The sequence below is a fragment of the Plasmodium vinckei genome (assembly GCF_900681995.1).
Source record: "Plasmodium vinckei vinckei genome assembly, chromosome: PVVCY_13".
Classification (NCBI taxonomy): domain Eukaryota; phylum Apicomplexa; class Aconoidasida; order Haemosporida; family Plasmodiidae; genus Plasmodium; species Plasmodium vinckei.
The window spans coordinates 1,070,776-1,090,186 of record NC_051305.1 but is presented as its reverse complement, the minus strand read 5'-3'; the positions used below and the strand labels follow the sequence as shown (position 1 = coordinate 1,090,186).

Sequence of the window (19,411 nt, the reverse complement as noted above, 5' to 3'; positions counted from 1 at the left end):
ACATGTATCAAAATTTTAAAAATTATCACTTGGAAATACGTTTATTACTTTTTAAAATTATTCTTTAAGTTGATAAATTTTAAAATATTTTTGGCTTTCACTTTTTTAATAAATTCATATGCGGATTTGGGATGAAAATTTAGATTAATCTGAAAAAAAAGCAAAAATTAATAAATATATAAAATGCTCCATTTTTGTTGTGAATGAATAGGTAGATTACAAATATGCACATTTATATAGAAAGTATATATTTTTGATAATGATGAAATAAAATTATGTTACTAAAATTTTTATATTGCTTACAGAGCTGATATAGGTAACTTTAACGCAGTCAGTTTCCTTTTTAATGAAAAAAGCTACTAAGTTAACATACATTTTGAATATTTTTCCTTTTCTAATATCTTTTTGAGAATAAATATCGGGTTTGAATGTGTTTGCACTTTTTACTATAGGATTTACATATTTTCGTTTGGAACCACGATAATGATCATTCATATCTGATGAGACCAAGAGTATTGCGGTTTCGTCTTTTGATAACTATAAATTAATAAAAAGTATATTTTCATAAATTAGGATATAATCATATGAAAAAAAGTATAACTAGAAGGATAAAAAAAAAATTTTCTTACTTCAACTTTGTTGGCCAATGCATGATAATATCTTTGCCAAGTTTTAAGATGACTTTTGTAACGTTGTTGTACAATTAATAAATTTTGATCGTATATTCGAGAAGCGCGTCCTAAAAAAATCATAATTTTGTATACATGGAAATTAAAGCATGATTAAATTTAACAATATGGAAAATATTAAATAGCAAATTGGGTATTGATAACAACAAAACAAGAAATACATATAAAAATTGATAACCCCATTAAATAAATTAATTAAATACCTTCAATGAATTCATCATCGAAATTCTTCGCACCATTGATATTCCATAGCTTGTTTACTATATCAGCATACTAATAATAACAAAAAAAAATATATTTATATATTAACAATTATATTTTTTGTATTTTAAAATAATTCTATGAATTAAAAATTATTATTTGGTAATTCATACATTATTGGGGTTGGGGATTGTAAGTTCAAGCTTTCCAATGTCAGTATCGTTTACTCTCTTAAAATATAGAATTGCTCCATCATCGTCCTTAGAATATAATTCATAATCATTTGTATGTATGGCATGTTTTTTTGCAACATATAAAGCCTCGGCCATAACATCTATTGCTTGTTTAGCTTCATTAGGGGAGATAGGAAATCCGTCCATATTTTCTTCATTTGAACTACAAATGAAGGAGACAATATATTTTTAAATTTATTTACATTTATAATTAAAAAAAAATATATATTTATAAGATGTTATTTTGAGTTTCCAATTGTTACACATATACCCATTCACAAAATATATATAATATTCTATAATAACCATTATATACACATTTATATTCGATATAGATACATATGTTGTGATTATTTTCTTACGATATGGTGATTGTCTTCCTTTCGTTTACAAATTCTATAATTTTTATAAATCCTAGGACACTTAAAAGTGCCAAAACAATATTAATATATCCTTTATTCATTTTTGAATTTTATAAATTAATATTAATATATTTTTTAGAAATTGAAAATTAACAAATATAAAGGTTGTATAACTATGTTATATCGAACCAAACGATTTTCTAAAAAATTTTAAAACTTAATATTTATTTATACATTTATTCGATTTTTAAATCTCAGTATTTTTTTAAATATTATTATATAGTAATAAATAAATATAGAATTTATTAATGAGTCTTTTTTATATTATTAATTAGGTTTCGACTCTTTAAAAGCTAGTTATTTAATCATTACAATTGAAAATTATATAATAAATATTATTACAATTATGTTTAGAATTATATACGTGAACGACAATATATTACAATATATAAAAATTAAAGTAAATGGATTCTTTAAAAAATTGTATAGATTAATTTTGTTTTTGTTTAAACCGTTGCATATAAGGGAACAGCAATTGTTTACTTTAATGAACATTAAATATAAAAAATATTATAAATCTAAAAAAATATTTTTATATATAACATTATTAATATGTTACATTATAGATACCCAAGCTTTTTATTTTTATAACTCGAAAATAAAACTGAAATACATTCAATTGGTTATTATATATAGAATAATATAATATGATATTTGAAATTTATAAATACAAATAAAAAAAAAGTTGTAAATAAATCACAAAAAATATATACACAAAATATACCTTCATTTTTTAATTATAATTTTCCCGATATTTGTGGTTGTTATTAGTTTATTTTGACAATTAATTGCCATGAAAATCAATTCAGAATTTTTCTTTAATAGAACCCATTTCTTGGGAAAATGTACACTGTAATCCTTCATTGATATCAAATAAAGCTATTAATTTTCATTTTAATTTTTTGTTTTTATTTATGTTTATTAAATTTGATTTTATTTGTTTAGCAACTCTTACCATTGGCATTTGACTTAAATTTATCGTGAAATTTGCACCTTTTAAAAAAAAACTGAAAGAAAATGGAGTTATAAATATATATGTATTATATATATATATATAATAGAGTTGTTCGTATTTTCTCATGATTTTAATTTTCACTATTATACACTCGGTTTTGATGCATAAATTTCATGAAATTTGCAAATTATTCAATAATATGTGAAAAGGGTGCAACCAGAAAGTTCGATCGATATTTCATTTTTGTGTTTAAAAATCTTAAAATATAAGTATTACTATGAAATAGCTCATTCAAATCTCTAATACTTTTACTATTTGAATAAAAGGTAATGCAATAAAATCTTCCAAAATAAAATGTCCCTACTTTTGGTTTTTTTATACAAAAGGCGAATTTTCTCCACCCCAAATCATTAATGCTTATTATATTACCATTATATTTATTAACTATAAAATGAAAGTTTTTCATTAAATTCTTGACGTCATCTTTTTTAATATGCTTATTTAGGGCTATATAAGATTCGTACAGGACCATTTTTTTAATTACGTCATCAACAGTTCTATAAATTTATGATACATATGGTTATACTTTTCTTCGAAGATATATATATGTGTGTAAAATATGCCCTGTGTATTACACCGTTGTTGCTTCAAAGGATAATATGCAACAAAATATATACATATATTTATATATCTATATTTGTCTCATATTTATTGCAATATACTATTCATTAATATACGTGTTACCATTTACTGTTTTATATTCTACAATATTTCTTTTCTTTATGCATTAAGAATATACATGGGCATTTGTTCATTCTACTAAAATAAATATTATAAAATACGTACTATCTTATTTCTTTTGTATTGAACTTTATTTAATGTTAAAATTAAAAAGGTAAATAAGTGCCAGTTTCTTATATAAAATAAACCCATCCACATGAATATGAATGAATTCGAACAAATGTTTATTATAAAGAAATCATTAAATTCATGTAAAATCTTAAAAACAGAAATGGCAAAACTATTGTTTTAAAAATACTAATAGGGAAAAATAAAATATTAATTACCACAAAATTATGAAAATAAAAAATTAAGCCTAAAGTTTAATGAAAAAAAAAATATACAGCACATATATCCAGCACACTTTCAAAAAGAAAATATAAAGATAAATGCCAGTTAAATACCCAAAAAATCAACAAAAAAATTAAACTGTCGTAAATGTAATAACAAAATAAACGATAAAATAAAAATAATAACCACAAATCTTAAAAAATAACTAACTAAATAAATTACAATATTAAAGTAATATAAAATAAGCCTTATATATGGTTGATCACACGCAGTAGAAGCAAACGACGGTGTAAGCAACCAAGTACACAGAAATATGACACCAAAAAAGTGCGCATAAAAGAAAACGCCAATATGGGCAAACTAAATGGATGTGATATATATTATCTAAGATGAGTAAAAATATTGTGTATTTGCTGTCATAATATATATCTTTTTTATTAAAATAATATAATAAATTTAACGGTTAAAGAACTATATCATAGAAAGTACCAAAAAATAATAATAAAATAATGTGGTGAAAACAATATAAAAAACCAGATACACATTATTTATATAAATCATATATATTTTTTATGTTATATTATTACATATAATATAAAATATTAAATATGTCCATTTTATATTTCCACGTTTTGGGGAATCATATATCCGTATTTTATTATTTTGCATGATATTCCATAATAGCAGTGTAGCTATTTTATTAATTTTTTAGTCATTTCTTTTACGTTTTTACTGGTATAGAACCAGGTTTGAATACAAAAAAATAGATAAAATTTAAATAATAAAAATAAAAAATGGGATGTATGGATAATTAGAAAGAAAGACGGAATAAAAAGAGAAATATATGATTCGAATAACTTAAAAAATTTGCAATTTGTGAAATAATTTATTATACATATTTATGAGATAATTGTAAATATTTAAAACGCTTTTTCCTTTATATGCTATATTAAATATGTAATTATAACCAGCTTGAAGTATATTCTTTTTGAAAGCCTTAAAAAATGTCATATATTCATATAGTCTAAAAATATGTTTTCATTTTATTTTTTTCCAAAAATTATCAGTAAATGATATAATAAAATGCAACACAATTTTACATATTTCCATAATAGTACATTATTTAATGGGAAATTTGGAAAGTTAATTTATATAAAAACAAAAAAATGAAAATGAATGAGATTTTATTTGATATCAATGAAGAGTCACAGTGTACTTTTTCGTGAGAAACATGTTATTATATAAAGGAAAATTCTTAATTGATTTTCATGGGAATTAATTGAGAAAATAAGCTAATAAATCCCTCAAATATCATAAAATTATAATTAATAAATAATGGTATATGTTGTGTATATATATCCCGTGATTTATTTTTTATAACTTTAATGTTTGATTTTTTTTTATTTTGTATGTATAAGTTCCAAATATTATTTATATATTATAATTCCACCGATAATATCCAATTGAATATATTTCAGTTTTATTTTTAAGTTATGAACTATAAAAATTAAAAGGTTGGGTACGTACCTATAATGCAACATATTAATAATGTTATATATAACTAAAATTATATTTTTAGGTTTTATAATATTTTTTATATTTAATATTTATGAAAGCTGCAATAATTATTTTGGCCCTTACATTGAAACGGTTTAAATAAAAACAAAATTAATCTATGCATATTTAATAAGTCCGTTTTTATTTTAATTTTTATATATAAATATATTGGATTTTACATATATAATTCTAAATGAAATTGCAATATTTTTATAAATTTCACAATAATAATAATAATAAATAACATTTAAAGATCCGAAACCTAATTAATAATATACAAAGTAAACGCTCTCACTAAATTAATATTATATATATATTATTAGTAGATAACAATAATATTTAAAAAAATAATTAGATTTAAATATCCGATAAATCTATGAAATAAATAAATTTAAAAAATTATTTATTATAATTTTTTAGAAAATCGTTTGCTTCGATTTAACCTACTTATACTACCTTTATACTTGTTAATATTCAATTTCTAAAAAATATATTAATATTTTTTAATATTTTACTTATAAAATTCAAAATGAATAAAGGATATATTAAGATTGCTTTGGCACTTTTAAGTGTCGCAGGATTTATGCAAAATATAGCATTTGCAGACGATTCTGGTTCATCTCCACCCAAACAGTAAGAAAATAATTGTAACATATATATCTATATTGAATATAAATATGTTTATACTGTTTATTATGAGAATATTATATATTTTTTGTGAATGTGTATATGCATAGCAATTGGATAATCAAATTACCTTCTTATAAATATATATACTTTTAAAGTTAAAATGCAAATAAATTAAAAAATATATTGCCTTATTCATTTGTATCTAAGTAAAGAAAATGTCCCATTACCTCCAAGCCCTGAAGAAGCTAAGCAAGCAGCAGATGTTATGGCCGAAGCTTTAGCTATTGCACAAAAGCATGCCCAAAAATCAGAAGATTATAAATTATATTCTAAGGAAGATGATGGAGCAATTTTATATTTTAAGAAAATCAATGAAACTGAAATCGGAAAGCTTGATCTTATAATCCCAAACGCCGATAGTGTATGAATCAACAAGCAATATTTTTTAATTCATGAAATTATTTTAAAATAAAAAATATAATTGTTAATATATAAATATCTTTTTTTTTGTTATTATTAGTATGCTGATATAGTAAACATGATATGGGATCCCAATGGCGCAAAAAATTTCGATAGTACATTTATTGAAGGTATATAATTAATTTATTTAATGTTGCTATCAACCTGTATGATGTATTTCGTGTTTTGTTATTATCAATGCCCAATTTGCTATTTAATATTTTTCATTTTATTAAATATAACCATGTTTTAATATGCATGCATACAAAATTATAACTTTTTTAGGAAACCTTCCTCAAGTATACAATGAAAATTTAGTAATTATACAACAACGTTATAAAAGTGCCATTGGATCATGGCAAAGATATTATCATGCATTGGCCAACAAAGTTGAAGTAAGAAAATTTTTTTTTCATCCTTCTAGTTATACTTTTTTTCATATGATTATATCCTAATTTATGAAAATATACTTTTTATTAATTTATAGTTATCAAAAGACGAAACCGCAATACTCTTGGCCTCATCAGATATGAATGATCATGATGGTCATTGCACTAGAAAATATATAAATCCTATCGTAGAAAGTGCTAATTCATTCAAGCCTGATATTAATTCTCAAGAAGATATTAGAAAAGGAGAATTATCCAAAATGTATGTTAACTTAGTAGCATTTTTCATTAAAAAGGGAGAAGATAACGTTAAAATTACCTATATCAGCTCTGTAAGCAATATAAAAATTTTAGTAACATAATTTTACTTCATCATCATCAAAAACATATTCCATATAAATATGCATATTTGTAATTTATCGATTCATTCACAATAAAATGGAACATTTTATATATTTATTAATTTTTTGTTTTTTTTCTCAGATTGATCCAAATGTCCCTTGGTATGTCCCAGGAGCCGTTATTAAAAAAGCTTTAGTCAAAAAATTTATAAATATGATCCAATTAAGAGATATTTTTAAAAAGAAATAAACGTATTTCCAAATGATATATTTTAAAACTTTGATACATGCATTAATAAAATAAACTTATTTTCATGGGTTATGCTTATTTTAAATTACTGTTACATAGCATCATTTTGATTTTTAAATAGTGCTCGATTCGCATAAATGTACTCATAGTTTATATTGTAAAGATAAATATATATATTTGGAAACGATAAGCATGTATTGCTTGTGTGTATTTACGTGATTATGTAAAACTAAATAATAAGCTTCATTGATACTAAATATTAAATGATGAATTAAGAAACTTTATTTTAAAGAAAATTTATGGGTTCTAGAAAAATAAAAAGCATGTGTACGTATATATACAAACTAATTAGAAAAAAAAACATTTCTTATATGAAATATAAGTATAATATTCATTTAAATAGTGTATAAAATTAAATTATTATGCTAATTTAATGCAATTCACATATATATCCACTTATTTTTTATTTAATAAAAAAATTTCCTTTTTTGGAAGGTCTATAAATCATATGTTTCCTTTGAATATTTGTAGCATATCTTTAAACTTATCTTTACCTTTCTAGTTTTCAAAAAAACGATGTTTATACTATAATCATTTCCTAATACTAATATTACTAAATTGCATATATATTCACATATTAATTGTAGTTGTATAAAACATCGAATGTATTCCGTCTAAAGGAAGATATTATTGTTCATATAGTGATCAGTGCCATCATTGCTATTTTTTAAAACATTATTACTGTAATTTTTCTATATATATTTTTTTTTAATTATGTTTACAAGTTTAATTCCATTTTCTTAACAACTTTTACCATTAGCATTTGACTTAAATTTATCGCGAAATGTGCCCCTTTTAATAAAAAAAAGGAATAAAATATTGGAACTACAAATATATATATAATAGAGTTGCTCCTATTTTCTCGCATATTTTAATTTTCATTATTATATGCTTGATTTGAATGTCCACATCTTATCTAAAGTCTCTTTGTCTCTTCATAGTATTTTCATCATCAAATATATTCCTCAAATCAAAATGATCTTTATATTTAATATGAAGTTCATCTATTTTATTTTTCAACTTTTGAAAAAGGATTTGATTATTATTTGTAATAAATTCCAGGATGAATTTATCGGCATTTACAATATTAAAATTGATTTTAATATTATTTATAAAACAGTATAATTCTATTTGAGTAGGGTGCAAGTAAATGTTATAAAAATTCTTTTTGGAAGTTATAAGCATTCCAATAAGTGTTAACATATATTTTATCGCAGATATTTTCAAAAGAATTTTTTACTTCGTTGTCTTTATTTATATATTTATTTATATAATTTAAAAATAGTTTTTTTAAATAAAAAATAAGTGCATATATATGTGAATTACATTAAATTAGCATAATAATTTAATTTTAGACATGATTTAAATGAATATTATGCTTATAATTGATATAAGAGCATATTGCTCTCCCATTAAGTTTGTAGATATATTTGATGTAGTTTTTTATTTCTCTAGAATCAATAATTTTCTTTAAAATAAAATTTATCATTTAATATTTAATATCAATGAAGCTTATTATTTAGTTTTCATAGCCACATAAACATACGTAAGCATTACATGCTTATCGTTGACAAATATATATAATTATCTTTACAAAAAAAATATGAACAACATGTATTCAAATCAAACACTATTTAAAAATCAAATTAGGGTTATGCACCAATAATTTAAATAAGCACAACCCATGAAAATAAGCTTATTTATTAATATAAGCATCACAATTTGAAAAAAAATCACTTAGAAGTGCGTTTATCACTTCTAAAAATTCCCCTGAGTTTGACAACATTTAAAATATCTTCAGCTGCTATTTTCAGAAAAGTTTGTTCTGTTGTTATCGAACGAAAACTTAGATCAATCTGAGAAAAAAAACAAAAAATTGATAAATATAAAAAATGCTCCATTTTTATTGTGAATGAATAGATATATTATAAATATACACATTTATGTAGAAAGTATTTATTTTTGACAATGGCAAAGTAAAATTATGCCACTAAATTTTTATATTCTTACAGAGCTGACATAGGTAATTTTAACGTTATCTTCTCCCTTTTTAATGAAAAATGCTGCTAAGTTAACATACATTTTTTTTGATAGTTCATTTTTAAACATATCCTCGTAATGAGGAATATCAGGATTGAATGAGTTTGCACTTTTTATGATAGGATTTAAATGTTTCATTTTCATTTTCCAATTATGATAATCCTCATGTGTTGAAACCATGATTATTGCAGTTTCGTCTTTTGATAACTATAAATTAATAAAAAGTATATTTTCATAAATTAGGATATAATCATATAAAAAAAGTCTATCTAGAAGGATGAAGAAAAAAAAAATTCCTTACTTCAACTTTGTTGATTATTACATAACAATGCCTTCGCCATCCTCCCTCAACACTTTGATATTGTTGTCGTACAATTAGTAAATTTTCATTGTATAATCGAGAAAAGGTTCCTAAAAAAAATTATAATTTTGCATATGTGCAAATTAAAACGCGATTAAATTTAACAAAATGAAAAATATTAAATAGCAGATTGGGTATTGATAATAACAAAACACGAAATGCATCATAAAGACTGATAACAACATTAATTAAATTAATTATATACCTTCAATAAATGTATTATATATTTTCTTTGGGCCATCTGGATCCATTAGCAAGCTTATTATATCATCATACTAATAATAACAAAAAAAAATATCGATATATTAACAACTATATATTTTTTATTTTAAAATAATTTCATAAATTAAAAAATATTGCTTGTTTATTCATACACAATCAGGGTTTGGGATTATAAGATCAAGCTTTCCAATGTTAATAATTTCTTTCTTAAAATATAAAATTGCCCCTTCATCTTTTTTAAAATATAGCTTGTAATCATTTGTATGCTTGGCATGTTTTTTTGCAAAAGCTAAAGCTTCGGCCATAACAGCTGCTGCTTGTTGAGTTTTTCTATCGTCTTTATATATTTTAGATCGTAAAAGTAGTTTATTATATTCTATAGTTTTTTTAGCTTCTATAGGTTTTTTAGCTTCTATAGGTTTTTTAGCTTCTATAGGTTTTTTAGCTTCTATAGGTTTTTTATCTTCTATAGGTTTTTTATCTTCTACACCTTTTTTATCTTCTATAGGTTTTTTATCTTCTATAGGTTTTTTATATTCTATAGTTTTTTTATCTTCTATAGGTTTTTTATATTCTATAGTTTTTTTATCTTCTATAGGTTTTTTAGCTTCTATAGTTTTTTTATCTTCTATAGGTTTTTTATATTCTATAGTTTTTTTATCTTCTATAGGTTTTTTAGCTTCTATAGTTTTTTCATCTTCTATAGTGTTTTCATCTTCTATAGCTCTTTTATCTTCTATGATTATTTTATATTCTATAGTTTTTGCACCTTCTATGATTATTTTATATTCTATAGTTTTTTTAGCTTGTAAAGGTTCTTTCTCTTCTATGATTTTTTTAGCTTGTAAAGGTTCTTTCTCTTCTATGATTTTTTTAGCTTGTAAAGGTTCTTTCTTTTCTATGATTTTTTTAGCTTGTAAAGGTTCTTTCTCTTCTATGATTTTTTTATCTTCTCGAAGTCTGACATATGGTCGTCTACTTTCTTTATTTAAACTACAAATGGAGAAGAAATATATTTTTAAATTTATTTATATTTTTAATTAAAAAAATATATATATTTATAAGATGGTATTTTTATTTTCAATTATTAGACATATACGAGTTCACACAAATATATATAATATTTTCATAATAAACAGATATAAATATTTATATTCGATATATATCTGCGATTATTTTCTTACGAGTTTGTGCTTAGAGGATGTTCGGTTGCAAATGCTATATTTTGGATATATCCTGCAACACTTAAAAGTGCCAAAGCAATCTTAATATATCCTATATTCATTTTGGGGGTTTATAAGTAAAATATTAAAAAATATTAACATGCTTTTTAGAAATTGAAAATTAACAAATATAAAGGTTGTATAAGTATGTTAAATCGAAGCAACCGATTTTCTAAAAAATTATAAAACTTAATATTTCATGGATTTATCATATTTTTAAATCAAATTATTTTTTTAAATATTATTATATAGTAATAAATAAATATAGAATTTATTAATGAGTCTTTTTTTCTTTATATTATTAATTAGGTTTGGGCTCTTTAAAAGGTTGTTATTTATTTAATTATTATTAATATTATTGAAATTTATATAATAAATAATATTACAATTATATTTAGAATTATATATGTAAAACATAATATGCTATGATATATAAAAATTAAAGTAAACGTTTTTTTTAAAAAAACATATTATTTATTTTTTTTTATATTTAAACCATTGCATATAAGTGAACGATAATTATTGCAACTTTAATAAACATTAAATACCAATAATATTATAATATTTAAAAAATAGTTTTAGTTATATATAACATTATTAATATTTTACATTATAGGTGGACATACTTTTTATTTTTATAGTTAATAACTTAAAAATAAAACTGAAATTCATTCAATTGGTTGTTATATGTGGGATTTATTAATGCATAGAAAAAAACGTATATTATATGGCAACATCATTGGTTACGTAATAAAAAGTTGATAAATAAATATAAAGGTAGGATATTGTATAAAAAATATATATTGTTTTAATGAATATTTTACTAGGTATGATCTAATATATACGAAAACAATTATATTAATGAATAAATATCTATGATAGAAATACAAATTGTAATAATTAATATATATAATAGTTGTGTTGTTTCTTAACAATAAACTTAATAAAACTTTATTATGGTAGATTATCATTTATGTGATTTGTTTTTATTACTTTTAATATAATTTTACTAAATATATAGTTTTAATATAATTTAAAGATGATGAAAAACATGTATTAGTAATATTGGTGTACATGCCTTTTTTTAAATTATTGAAAATATAAAACAACTTTTTATATAAAAAAATAGCTAGTATATATACACACAAACAAAATCAAATAAATAAAAATTAATAAGCTTTACTTGATATCAATGAAGGATAACAGTGTATATTTTCACAAGAAACATGTTATTATATAAAGGAAATTTTTGAATTTATTTTCTAGGTAATTTTTAAAAAATTTATCTTTACGAAAAAAAATATGAACAAAATATATTAAAACCAAACATTATTTAAAAATCAAAGTATATATGTAACAATAATTTAAATAACCATAGCCCATGAGAATAAGTTTATTTTATTAAAATATGTGCCAAGATTTTAGAAGGCATCATTTGGAAATAAGCTTATTCGTTTTTAAAAATATCCCTTATTTTGGTGGCTTGGAAAAAATGGTTAGATGCGATTTTTCTAAGAGCGATTTGTGAGATATAGGCAGGAGGATTATAATCAATCTGAGAAAAAAAAACAAAAAATTAATAAATATATAAAATGATCCATTTTTATTGTGAATAAATATATATATTAAAATATTAAATTTATATAAAAAGTATGTATTTTTGATAATGGTGAAGTAAAATTATGTTACTAAAATTTTTATATTCTTACAGAGCTGATAACGGTAAATTTAACGCAATCGGCTTCCTTTTTAATGAAAAATGCTACTAAGTTAACATACATTTTGGTTACACTTGCATTTCTAATATCCTCTAGAGGATCAATATCAGGTTGGAATGAGTTAGCACTTTCTACGATAGGATTTAGACGCATTTCATAGTCTTGACTATCACGATCATTTGTATCTGTTGAGACTAAGAGTACTGCGGTTTCGTCGTCTGATAACTATAAATTAATAAAAAGGATTTTTTCATAAATTAAGGTATAATCATATGAAAAAAAGTATAACTAGAAGGATGAAGAAAAAAAAAATAATTTTCCTTACTTCAACTTTGTTGATTAATGAATAACAATATCTTTGCACTCCTATAATATTACTTTTATATTGCCGTCGTATAATTTGTAAATTTGGATTATATATTCGAGAAACGTACCCTAAAAAAATCATAATTTTGTATACATGAAATTAAGACATGATTAAATTTAACAATATGGAAAACATTAAATAGCAGATTGGGCATTGATAATAACAAAACAAAGAATAAATCATAAATATTGATAACCACATTAAATAAATAAATTAATTAAATACCATCAACGAATGTACTATATATTTTCTTTGGGCCATCTGGATCCATTAGCAAGCTTATTATATCATCATACTAATAATAACAAAAAAAAATATCGATATATTAACAACTATATTTTTTTACTTTAAAATAATTTCATAAATTAAAAAATATTGCTTGTTTATTCATACACAATCAGGGTTTGGGATTATAAGATCAAGCTTTCCAACGTCAGCTTCATTGATTTTCTTAAAATATAAAATTGCTCCTTCATCTTTCTTAGAATATAATTTATAATCTTCTGATTTTTGGGCATGCTCTTGTGCAATAGCTAAAGCTTCGGCCATAACATTTTCTGCTTGTTTAGCTTCCTCAGGGTCGATAAATAATTGTTGTTTATATTCGTCATTTGAACTACAAATGGAGAAGACAATATATTTTTAAATTTATTGCATTTTTAATTTAAAAAAATATATATTATAAGATGTTATTTTGATTTCTCAATTATTAGATATATCCACATTTACAAAATATATATAATTCTCACAATATACGGCATATGCATATTTATATTGATATAGATACATATGTTGTTGCAATTATTTTCTTACGAATTAGTGGTTGCAGCAGTTTCGCTTGCAAATGCTATATTTTGCATACATCCTACGACACTTAAAAGTGCCAAAGTAATCTTAATATATCCTTTATTCATTTTTAGACATGATAAGTAAATATTAATATATTTTTTAGAAATTGAAAATTAACAAATATAAAGGTGGTATAAGTATGCCAAATCAAAGCAAACAATGTTATACCAAATTTAAAACTTTATATTTATTTAAAAAGACATAAATCATTTATAAAAGTTATATATTTCATGGATTTATCAGATTCTAAATCTAATTATTTTTTTAAATATTATTATATACTAATAAATTAAAAATTTAGTGACGTCCCTTGTATTCTTACATTGTTAATTAGGTTTTGGATCTTTAAATGTTAGCTATTTAATTAATATTATAATTTAAATTTATATTATAATATTGTAATTATATTTAGAATTATATATCTAAAATACAAATGTTATGAAATATACAAATTAAAGTAAATGGAATTTTTAAAATATTACAGATTAATTTGGTTTTTATTTAAACAGATGCACATAAGGGAACAACAAATATTGCAAGTTTCATAAATATATACATAAAAAATATTATAAATATAAAAAAATTGTTTCAGTTATATTTAAAATTGTTGATAATGCTACATTATAAATGCCAAAGCTTTTTATCTTTATAGTTCATAACTCAAAAATAAAACTGAAATGCATCTAATTGGGCATTATGCGGGGAATTATAATATATAATTTTTGGGGCTTATAGATACAAATAAAAAAAAGATCGAGCATAATGCTGTAAATAAATCACAAGATATATATGCATATAATATGCTTTCATTTTTTAATTATGATTTTCTCGATATTTGGAGTTACTATTAGCTTATTTTCACAATTGCCTAGAAAAATAAATTCAGAATTTTCTTTTATATAGCAACCTATTTCTTGCGAAAATGTACATTGTGATCCTTCATTAATATCAAATAAAATTCCATTAATTTTCATTTTAATTTTTTTGTTTTTATATATAATTAATTTTCCAAACTTCCCATTAGGTAATGTGTTAATATTGCTAAGTTCATAATTATTTTTATTTGGGTTTCCAATGCTGCTTTCTTCGTTTTTTATTTCATTGGTATTTTTTTTTTTTTCAATATCATTATAAATTTTGCCTTTTATTCTATTATAATCAGGTATGCTGCTATTACTGCGTCTTTTATCTTTAATAACTTCTGGTAGCATATTTGGAAGCTGAATAGAAAAAAAAAATCTTTCATTCTTCATAATTTTTTTAGAAAATTTTTGGTGTTTTTCGTTGTTATTAAAAAATGGCAAGGTTAATGGTAAAAAGTGAACATCAGAAGGTGAGCATTTTTTACTATAAAAAATATTTTTACTTGTATTATTTAAATCATATATATCAATAGAAGTTTTTTTCTTCCCATCCTTTTCTATGGGTAGTTCGTTATTATTTCCTTTATAATGTTCTAAATTTAATGAGTTTATTTTACTATTTAATGCTTGTTGAATATTTTGAGGTGAAAAGCTACTTTTATTTTTACTATTTTTAAAATTATTATTATTCCTCTCTTCTTTTTCTAAATCGATGTTTATTGTTTTTTTTATTAACTCTTGAATACTTTTATTATTTATACTTTCTTCTAATTTAACTATATCCTCATTGGGGTTGTTATTATTTACACTTTTTAAATTATCTATATTTGGTACAAACTTTTTTAAATTGCTATTTTTATTATTATTAGCTCCATTTTTTAGAAAACTGGATTTACGCAGCGTATTACTGATGCTTCTCCTCAAGCTAAATTCATCATGATGCCTATTATTCATAATTTTTTGTTATATTTTCTTATTAACTTATAAATTTTTCTATGTTTTATTTCGATTGTCTTTTAAGTACATTTACAAATGGTTATTGTAGCCCAAAATCGTTATATAATAAACAGCGTGGTATACAATATATTATTATATGAATAATAGATATATACACGTATTCACATTTGCTTATTCATGTTTTTCCTTATTAATTTATTTGAATAACACTAACCCACCTTTTTAGCAATAAAATTACATTTTATCTTCATAAATATATATATATATATTATACATACCTTATTGAAGAAAAACAAAACGATAATAATTTCAAGCGCAATATGTTCCTTCCTTTTTAAGTACTTCACAATTATAAAAAAAACAAATTTTTACTTAAAACAAATTAGTATTTTGTATAATTTTTATTTTTTTGAGTACAAAGAGCTATATGCATTATCCATCATCATTTTAAAATAAAAAAAAAAAACGTGCCGTTGGATGGTGACAAATATAGAGACGATTGTTTTTTATTATTACTATATTATTATTTATTTTTGGGGGCAATGTTTATTCGATTACAATTTTGAAGCCATTTATTTTTTATTTAAATATTAAAAATAAATAATCGGATTATATTTTCAATGAAAATTTTATAAGTTTAAATTATCGAGAAAAAAGCAAAAAATAAGAAAACAAAATTTAAAGAATAAAAAGTATGATGAAAAAAAAATCCAATTAACAAAGTTGCAATTAATTGATATCACAAAAAATCCCATTAAAATATTTTAGGGCAATACATTTCCTACAAATATGTTCCTTGTATATAATGAAAAAAAAGCATAAACTATTTAATTTTATCCAATATTTAAAAAATAATATTTTAAAGAATTATCACCATTTTTGAAGCTTACATATGTATATATAAAAAAATATTGCATCATCAAGTAGTTTTCTTTGCTTAAAAAGTAGTAATAGTTATGCATACATGATGCTCATTTTTGATTTTTTTTTTCAAAATATATCTTTATTTTTAATATTTTTATCTGGGTTTTTGCATTACTAGTTTCACATAAGTCGTATTCCTTTTATCTTATATATTTTTCAAGAGCTTGTCTTATTACGAACAAAGACATTTTCAAGAATTACCCTTTTTGACAATTCTTGGGTTTCGGTTGGTGGAAGAATATAAATATTTGAAAAAAAATTTGATGGCTCGGCTTTATTTAAATCCAAGGAATATGGGCATATAAACAATCTTTTATGTACATCCTTAACATAGGATTTTTCATTAGTAAATGATGGGAACAAAAATATATCGGGTAATCTATTTGGCTGAAATAAAAGGTTTTTGAATTTTGTAATCTCGATGTTATATTCAGATGGATATGAGGGGAAAAACGAAAGCTGTCTTAAAATTTGTTCAAATAAATAAAATGTTTTCATTTCGCTTGGTCTACATAATAAGTTTTTATTTAAGTTATATATGATGTCACATGATGTTAAAGCTATTTTTAATTCATTTATATATATATAAGATGGGTTTGATAAAAAATGGACATTATTAGCTGCGTTCACATAATTTTCACTACAAAATGGTGGTTGAGGTAGTGGGTATATATTAATAGAATCATAAATGGATGGAATGATATAAAAATGTGTTTTTTCTAATGCCTCATTTTTTGCTAATTTTGTAATTTTTTTGAAAATGTTATCATATATAACATTAATATCTCCTATTTTTTGAATAGCTTCATTAAAATTACGAATGTATAAAAAGGGGCCAAAAATTAAAACGACATGAGGTAATTTTTCATTTACAATTTTTAAAAAAATATCAAAATAATCACTATAATCATTATCTTTATATACATATCCATTACATACCATAATATGGATATTATCATTGTTATACATTTGTAATATTTGATCATTGCCCAGTTCTTCAGATTTAATATCGTTCTCAATTTCTTGGCAATTAAAATGCTTTAATAAAATGTCATTGTCGATTTTTACTTTTAAATGAGTTGGTAAACCAGCATATATACTACTAACATAATATTTTATACTATATTGATTTATTTCTTTTTTCCCTTTTATAGCTAAAATTTGTCCTAAAAAAAAGCATAAGTTTTTCATACTACTTAAGTTTAATAATTGTGCTTTATCTCCATTATTATAATTTATATTGCCTTCTAAAATTATATTTGATTCACTTATATTTATCTCATTGTCTGTATATATTCGACCAAAAATATGTGACTCATCCTCATTCATATTTAATATAGGACTGATTTCGATATTTAAATTTAATTTTTCAGAATATTTAATAAATAATTCTAAAAATAATGATATTTTATTGTTGATATTCTCAGAAATAATGTTTGTATCTAATCCTAGAAATTGATAATTTTCATTTATTGAATTGACCGATTTTACACACCACTGATATTTATTGTCACAATTTAACCCTGCCTTTTCGGCTAGCTCAGCATTATATTGTTTCACATATTCATAATCATATATAACATTGTCTTTTAACAAATTTCCATCTTTTATTAATTTTTTATTATATTCGCTTAAATATTCTTCAAATAATTTAAGAAAATTATTCTTATGCTTATTTAGCTCGATATAATCAAAAACTTCCTTTAACTCATCACTTATACTGTTATCTGCATAATACGTTTCGAGAAAAGGCTTTACATCTATTTGTTTTATTTCTTTCATTGTTTTCCCAAGTTAAATGTGTAATTTTCATTCAATTTTGCGTGACACAATATATATGTCAATCTTTTATAGTTGTATATATATTATTTACATGTGTGCGCAAAATTTTGAAACAATTTAGGACTGTTTATAAAGTGATGCTTATAATAAAAATGGGGATATAAGCAATTTATCAAAAGCATGAAGCAAAAGCAAGGAAAATAAAAAATATATTATTTTAAAAAAAGTATCCCAGAGAATAAATAGCAAATTAAAATATATATAATATAAAATAAATATGCTTTCAATTTTAATTTCTTATTTTCTTTTTTTTTCTCTATATGATTAATTTAGCAGTAAATCCTTTATTTATTATCGATACCTCTTTAAAATTTATTACACATAATATTTTATTTTACAAAAGTAGCTTTTTATATTTATTTTATTAATTAATTATGTTTCCCCCATTAATTTTATCCCATTATTTATATATTGCATTTTTTCTTAAGTTTACAAAAATTTGAGGCATCATATATTTTTTAATTGGCCATATTATTATTTTTTTTCAAAATTATGTAAAGTAATTAATTTAAAAATAATTTTTTAAGTAAACATATTTGAATTACCGGTTTTTTCTTTACTCTGATTTTTTAGAAATTTATGAAATGTGTAAATATACACATTTGAGTTTATGTTGACATTAGTTTATAATGATAAGCCCATATTTATTAATAGAGCATCACAACAATACCTTGCACAAACTCATAATATTATCCCTATACAAAATACACATATAATGAGTTATTTATAATTAACTTTTTAGACACTGAAAAAAAAATGAACATAAAAACATTTAAACAAATTTATTT

At 22.0% G+C, this 19,411-nt stretch overlaps 7 protein-coding genes across 7 annotated transcripts; 1 reads left to right on the top strand and 6 right to left on the bottom strand.

The window, feature by feature from the left end:
* Nucleotides 1-44: 44 nt before the first annotated feature.
* PVVCY_1302900 (fam-a protein) lies at nucleotides 45-1,586 on the bottom strand (the record flags this gene model as incomplete). The annotated part of the gene is made up of 6 exons (XM_008623966.1): nucleotides 45-149; nucleotides 304-537; nucleotides 630-739; nucleotides 893-962; nucleotides 1,064-1,286; nucleotides 1,486-1,586. 6 exons carry the CDS (start codon nucleotides 1,584-1,586, stop codon nucleotides 45-47), a joined length of 843 nt encoding a protein of 280 aa, XP_008622188.1.
* Nucleotides 1,587-2,687: 1,101 nt separating this feature from the next.
* On the bottom strand, nucleotides 2,688-3,032 carry PVVCY_1302890 (mitochondrial ribosomal protein S6-2 precursor, putative; the record flags this gene model as incomplete). Its single annotated transcript, XM_037634745.1, has 1 exon — nucleotides 2,688-3,032. The coding sequence occupies one exon, from the start codon at nucleotides 3,030-3,032 to the stop codon at nucleotides 2,688-2,690; it is 345 nt and encodes a 114-aa protein (XP_037490797.1).
* A 2,625-nt stretch (nucleotides 3,033-5,657) lies between these two features.
* On the top strand, nucleotides 5,658-7,197 carry PVVCY_1302880 (fam-a protein; the record flags this gene model as incomplete). The annotated part of the gene is made up of 6 exons (XM_008623964.1): nucleotides 5,658-5,761; nucleotides 5,966-6,179; nucleotides 6,279-6,348; nucleotides 6,503-6,612; nucleotides 6,705-6,938; nucleotides 7,090-7,197. 6 exons carry the CDS (start codon nucleotides 5,658-5,660, stop codon nucleotides 7,195-7,197), a joined length of 840 nt encoding a protein of 279 aa, XP_008622186.1.
* A 1,793-nt stretch (nucleotides 7,198-8,990) lies between these two features.
* PVVCY_1302870 (fam-a protein) lies at nucleotides 8,991-11,165 on the bottom strand (the record flags this gene model as incomplete). Its single annotated transcript, XM_037634744.1, has 6 exons — nucleotides 8,991-9,113; nucleotides 9,268-9,504; nucleotides 9,599-9,708; nucleotides 9,864-9,933; nucleotides 10,033-10,873; nucleotides 11,065-11,165. The coding sequence occupies 6 exons, from the start codon at nucleotides 11,163-11,165 to the stop codon at nucleotides 8,991-8,993; spliced, it is 1,482 nt and encodes a 493-aa protein (XP_037490796.1).
* Nucleotides 11,166-12,550: 1,385 nt separating this feature from the next.
* Nucleotides 12,551-14,102, bottom strand: PVVCY_1302860 (fam-a protein; the record flags this gene model as incomplete). The annotated part of the gene is made up of 6 exons (XM_008623961.2): nucleotides 12,551-12,658; nucleotides 12,813-13,046; nucleotides 13,147-13,256; nucleotides 13,414-13,483; nucleotides 13,582-13,804; nucleotides 14,002-14,102. The coding sequence occupies 6 exons, from the start codon at nucleotides 14,100-14,102 to the stop codon at nucleotides 12,551-12,553; spliced, it is 846 nt and encodes a 281-aa protein (XP_008622183.2).
* A 741-nt stretch (nucleotides 14,103-14,843) lies between these two features.
* Nucleotides 14,844-15,854, bottom strand: PVVCY_1302850 (DNA-directed RNA polymerase III subunit RPC4, putative; the record flags this gene model as incomplete). The annotated part of the gene is made up of 1 exon (XM_008623960.1): nucleotides 14,844-15,854. One exon carries the CDS (start codon nucleotides 15,852-15,854, stop codon nucleotides 14,844-14,846), a length of 1,011 nt encoding a protein of 336 aa, XP_008622182.1.
* A 1,083-nt stretch (nucleotides 15,855-16,937) lies between these two features.
* PVVCY_1302840 (DNA polymerase alpha subunit B, putative) lies at nucleotides 16,938-18,563 on the bottom strand (the record flags this gene model as incomplete). The annotated part of the gene is made up of 1 exon (XM_008623959.1): nucleotides 16,938-18,563. One exon carries the CDS (start codon nucleotides 18,561-18,563, stop codon nucleotides 16,938-16,940), a length of 1,626 nt encoding a protein of 541 aa, XP_008622181.1.
* Nucleotides 18,564-19,411: the final 848 nt, after the last annotated feature.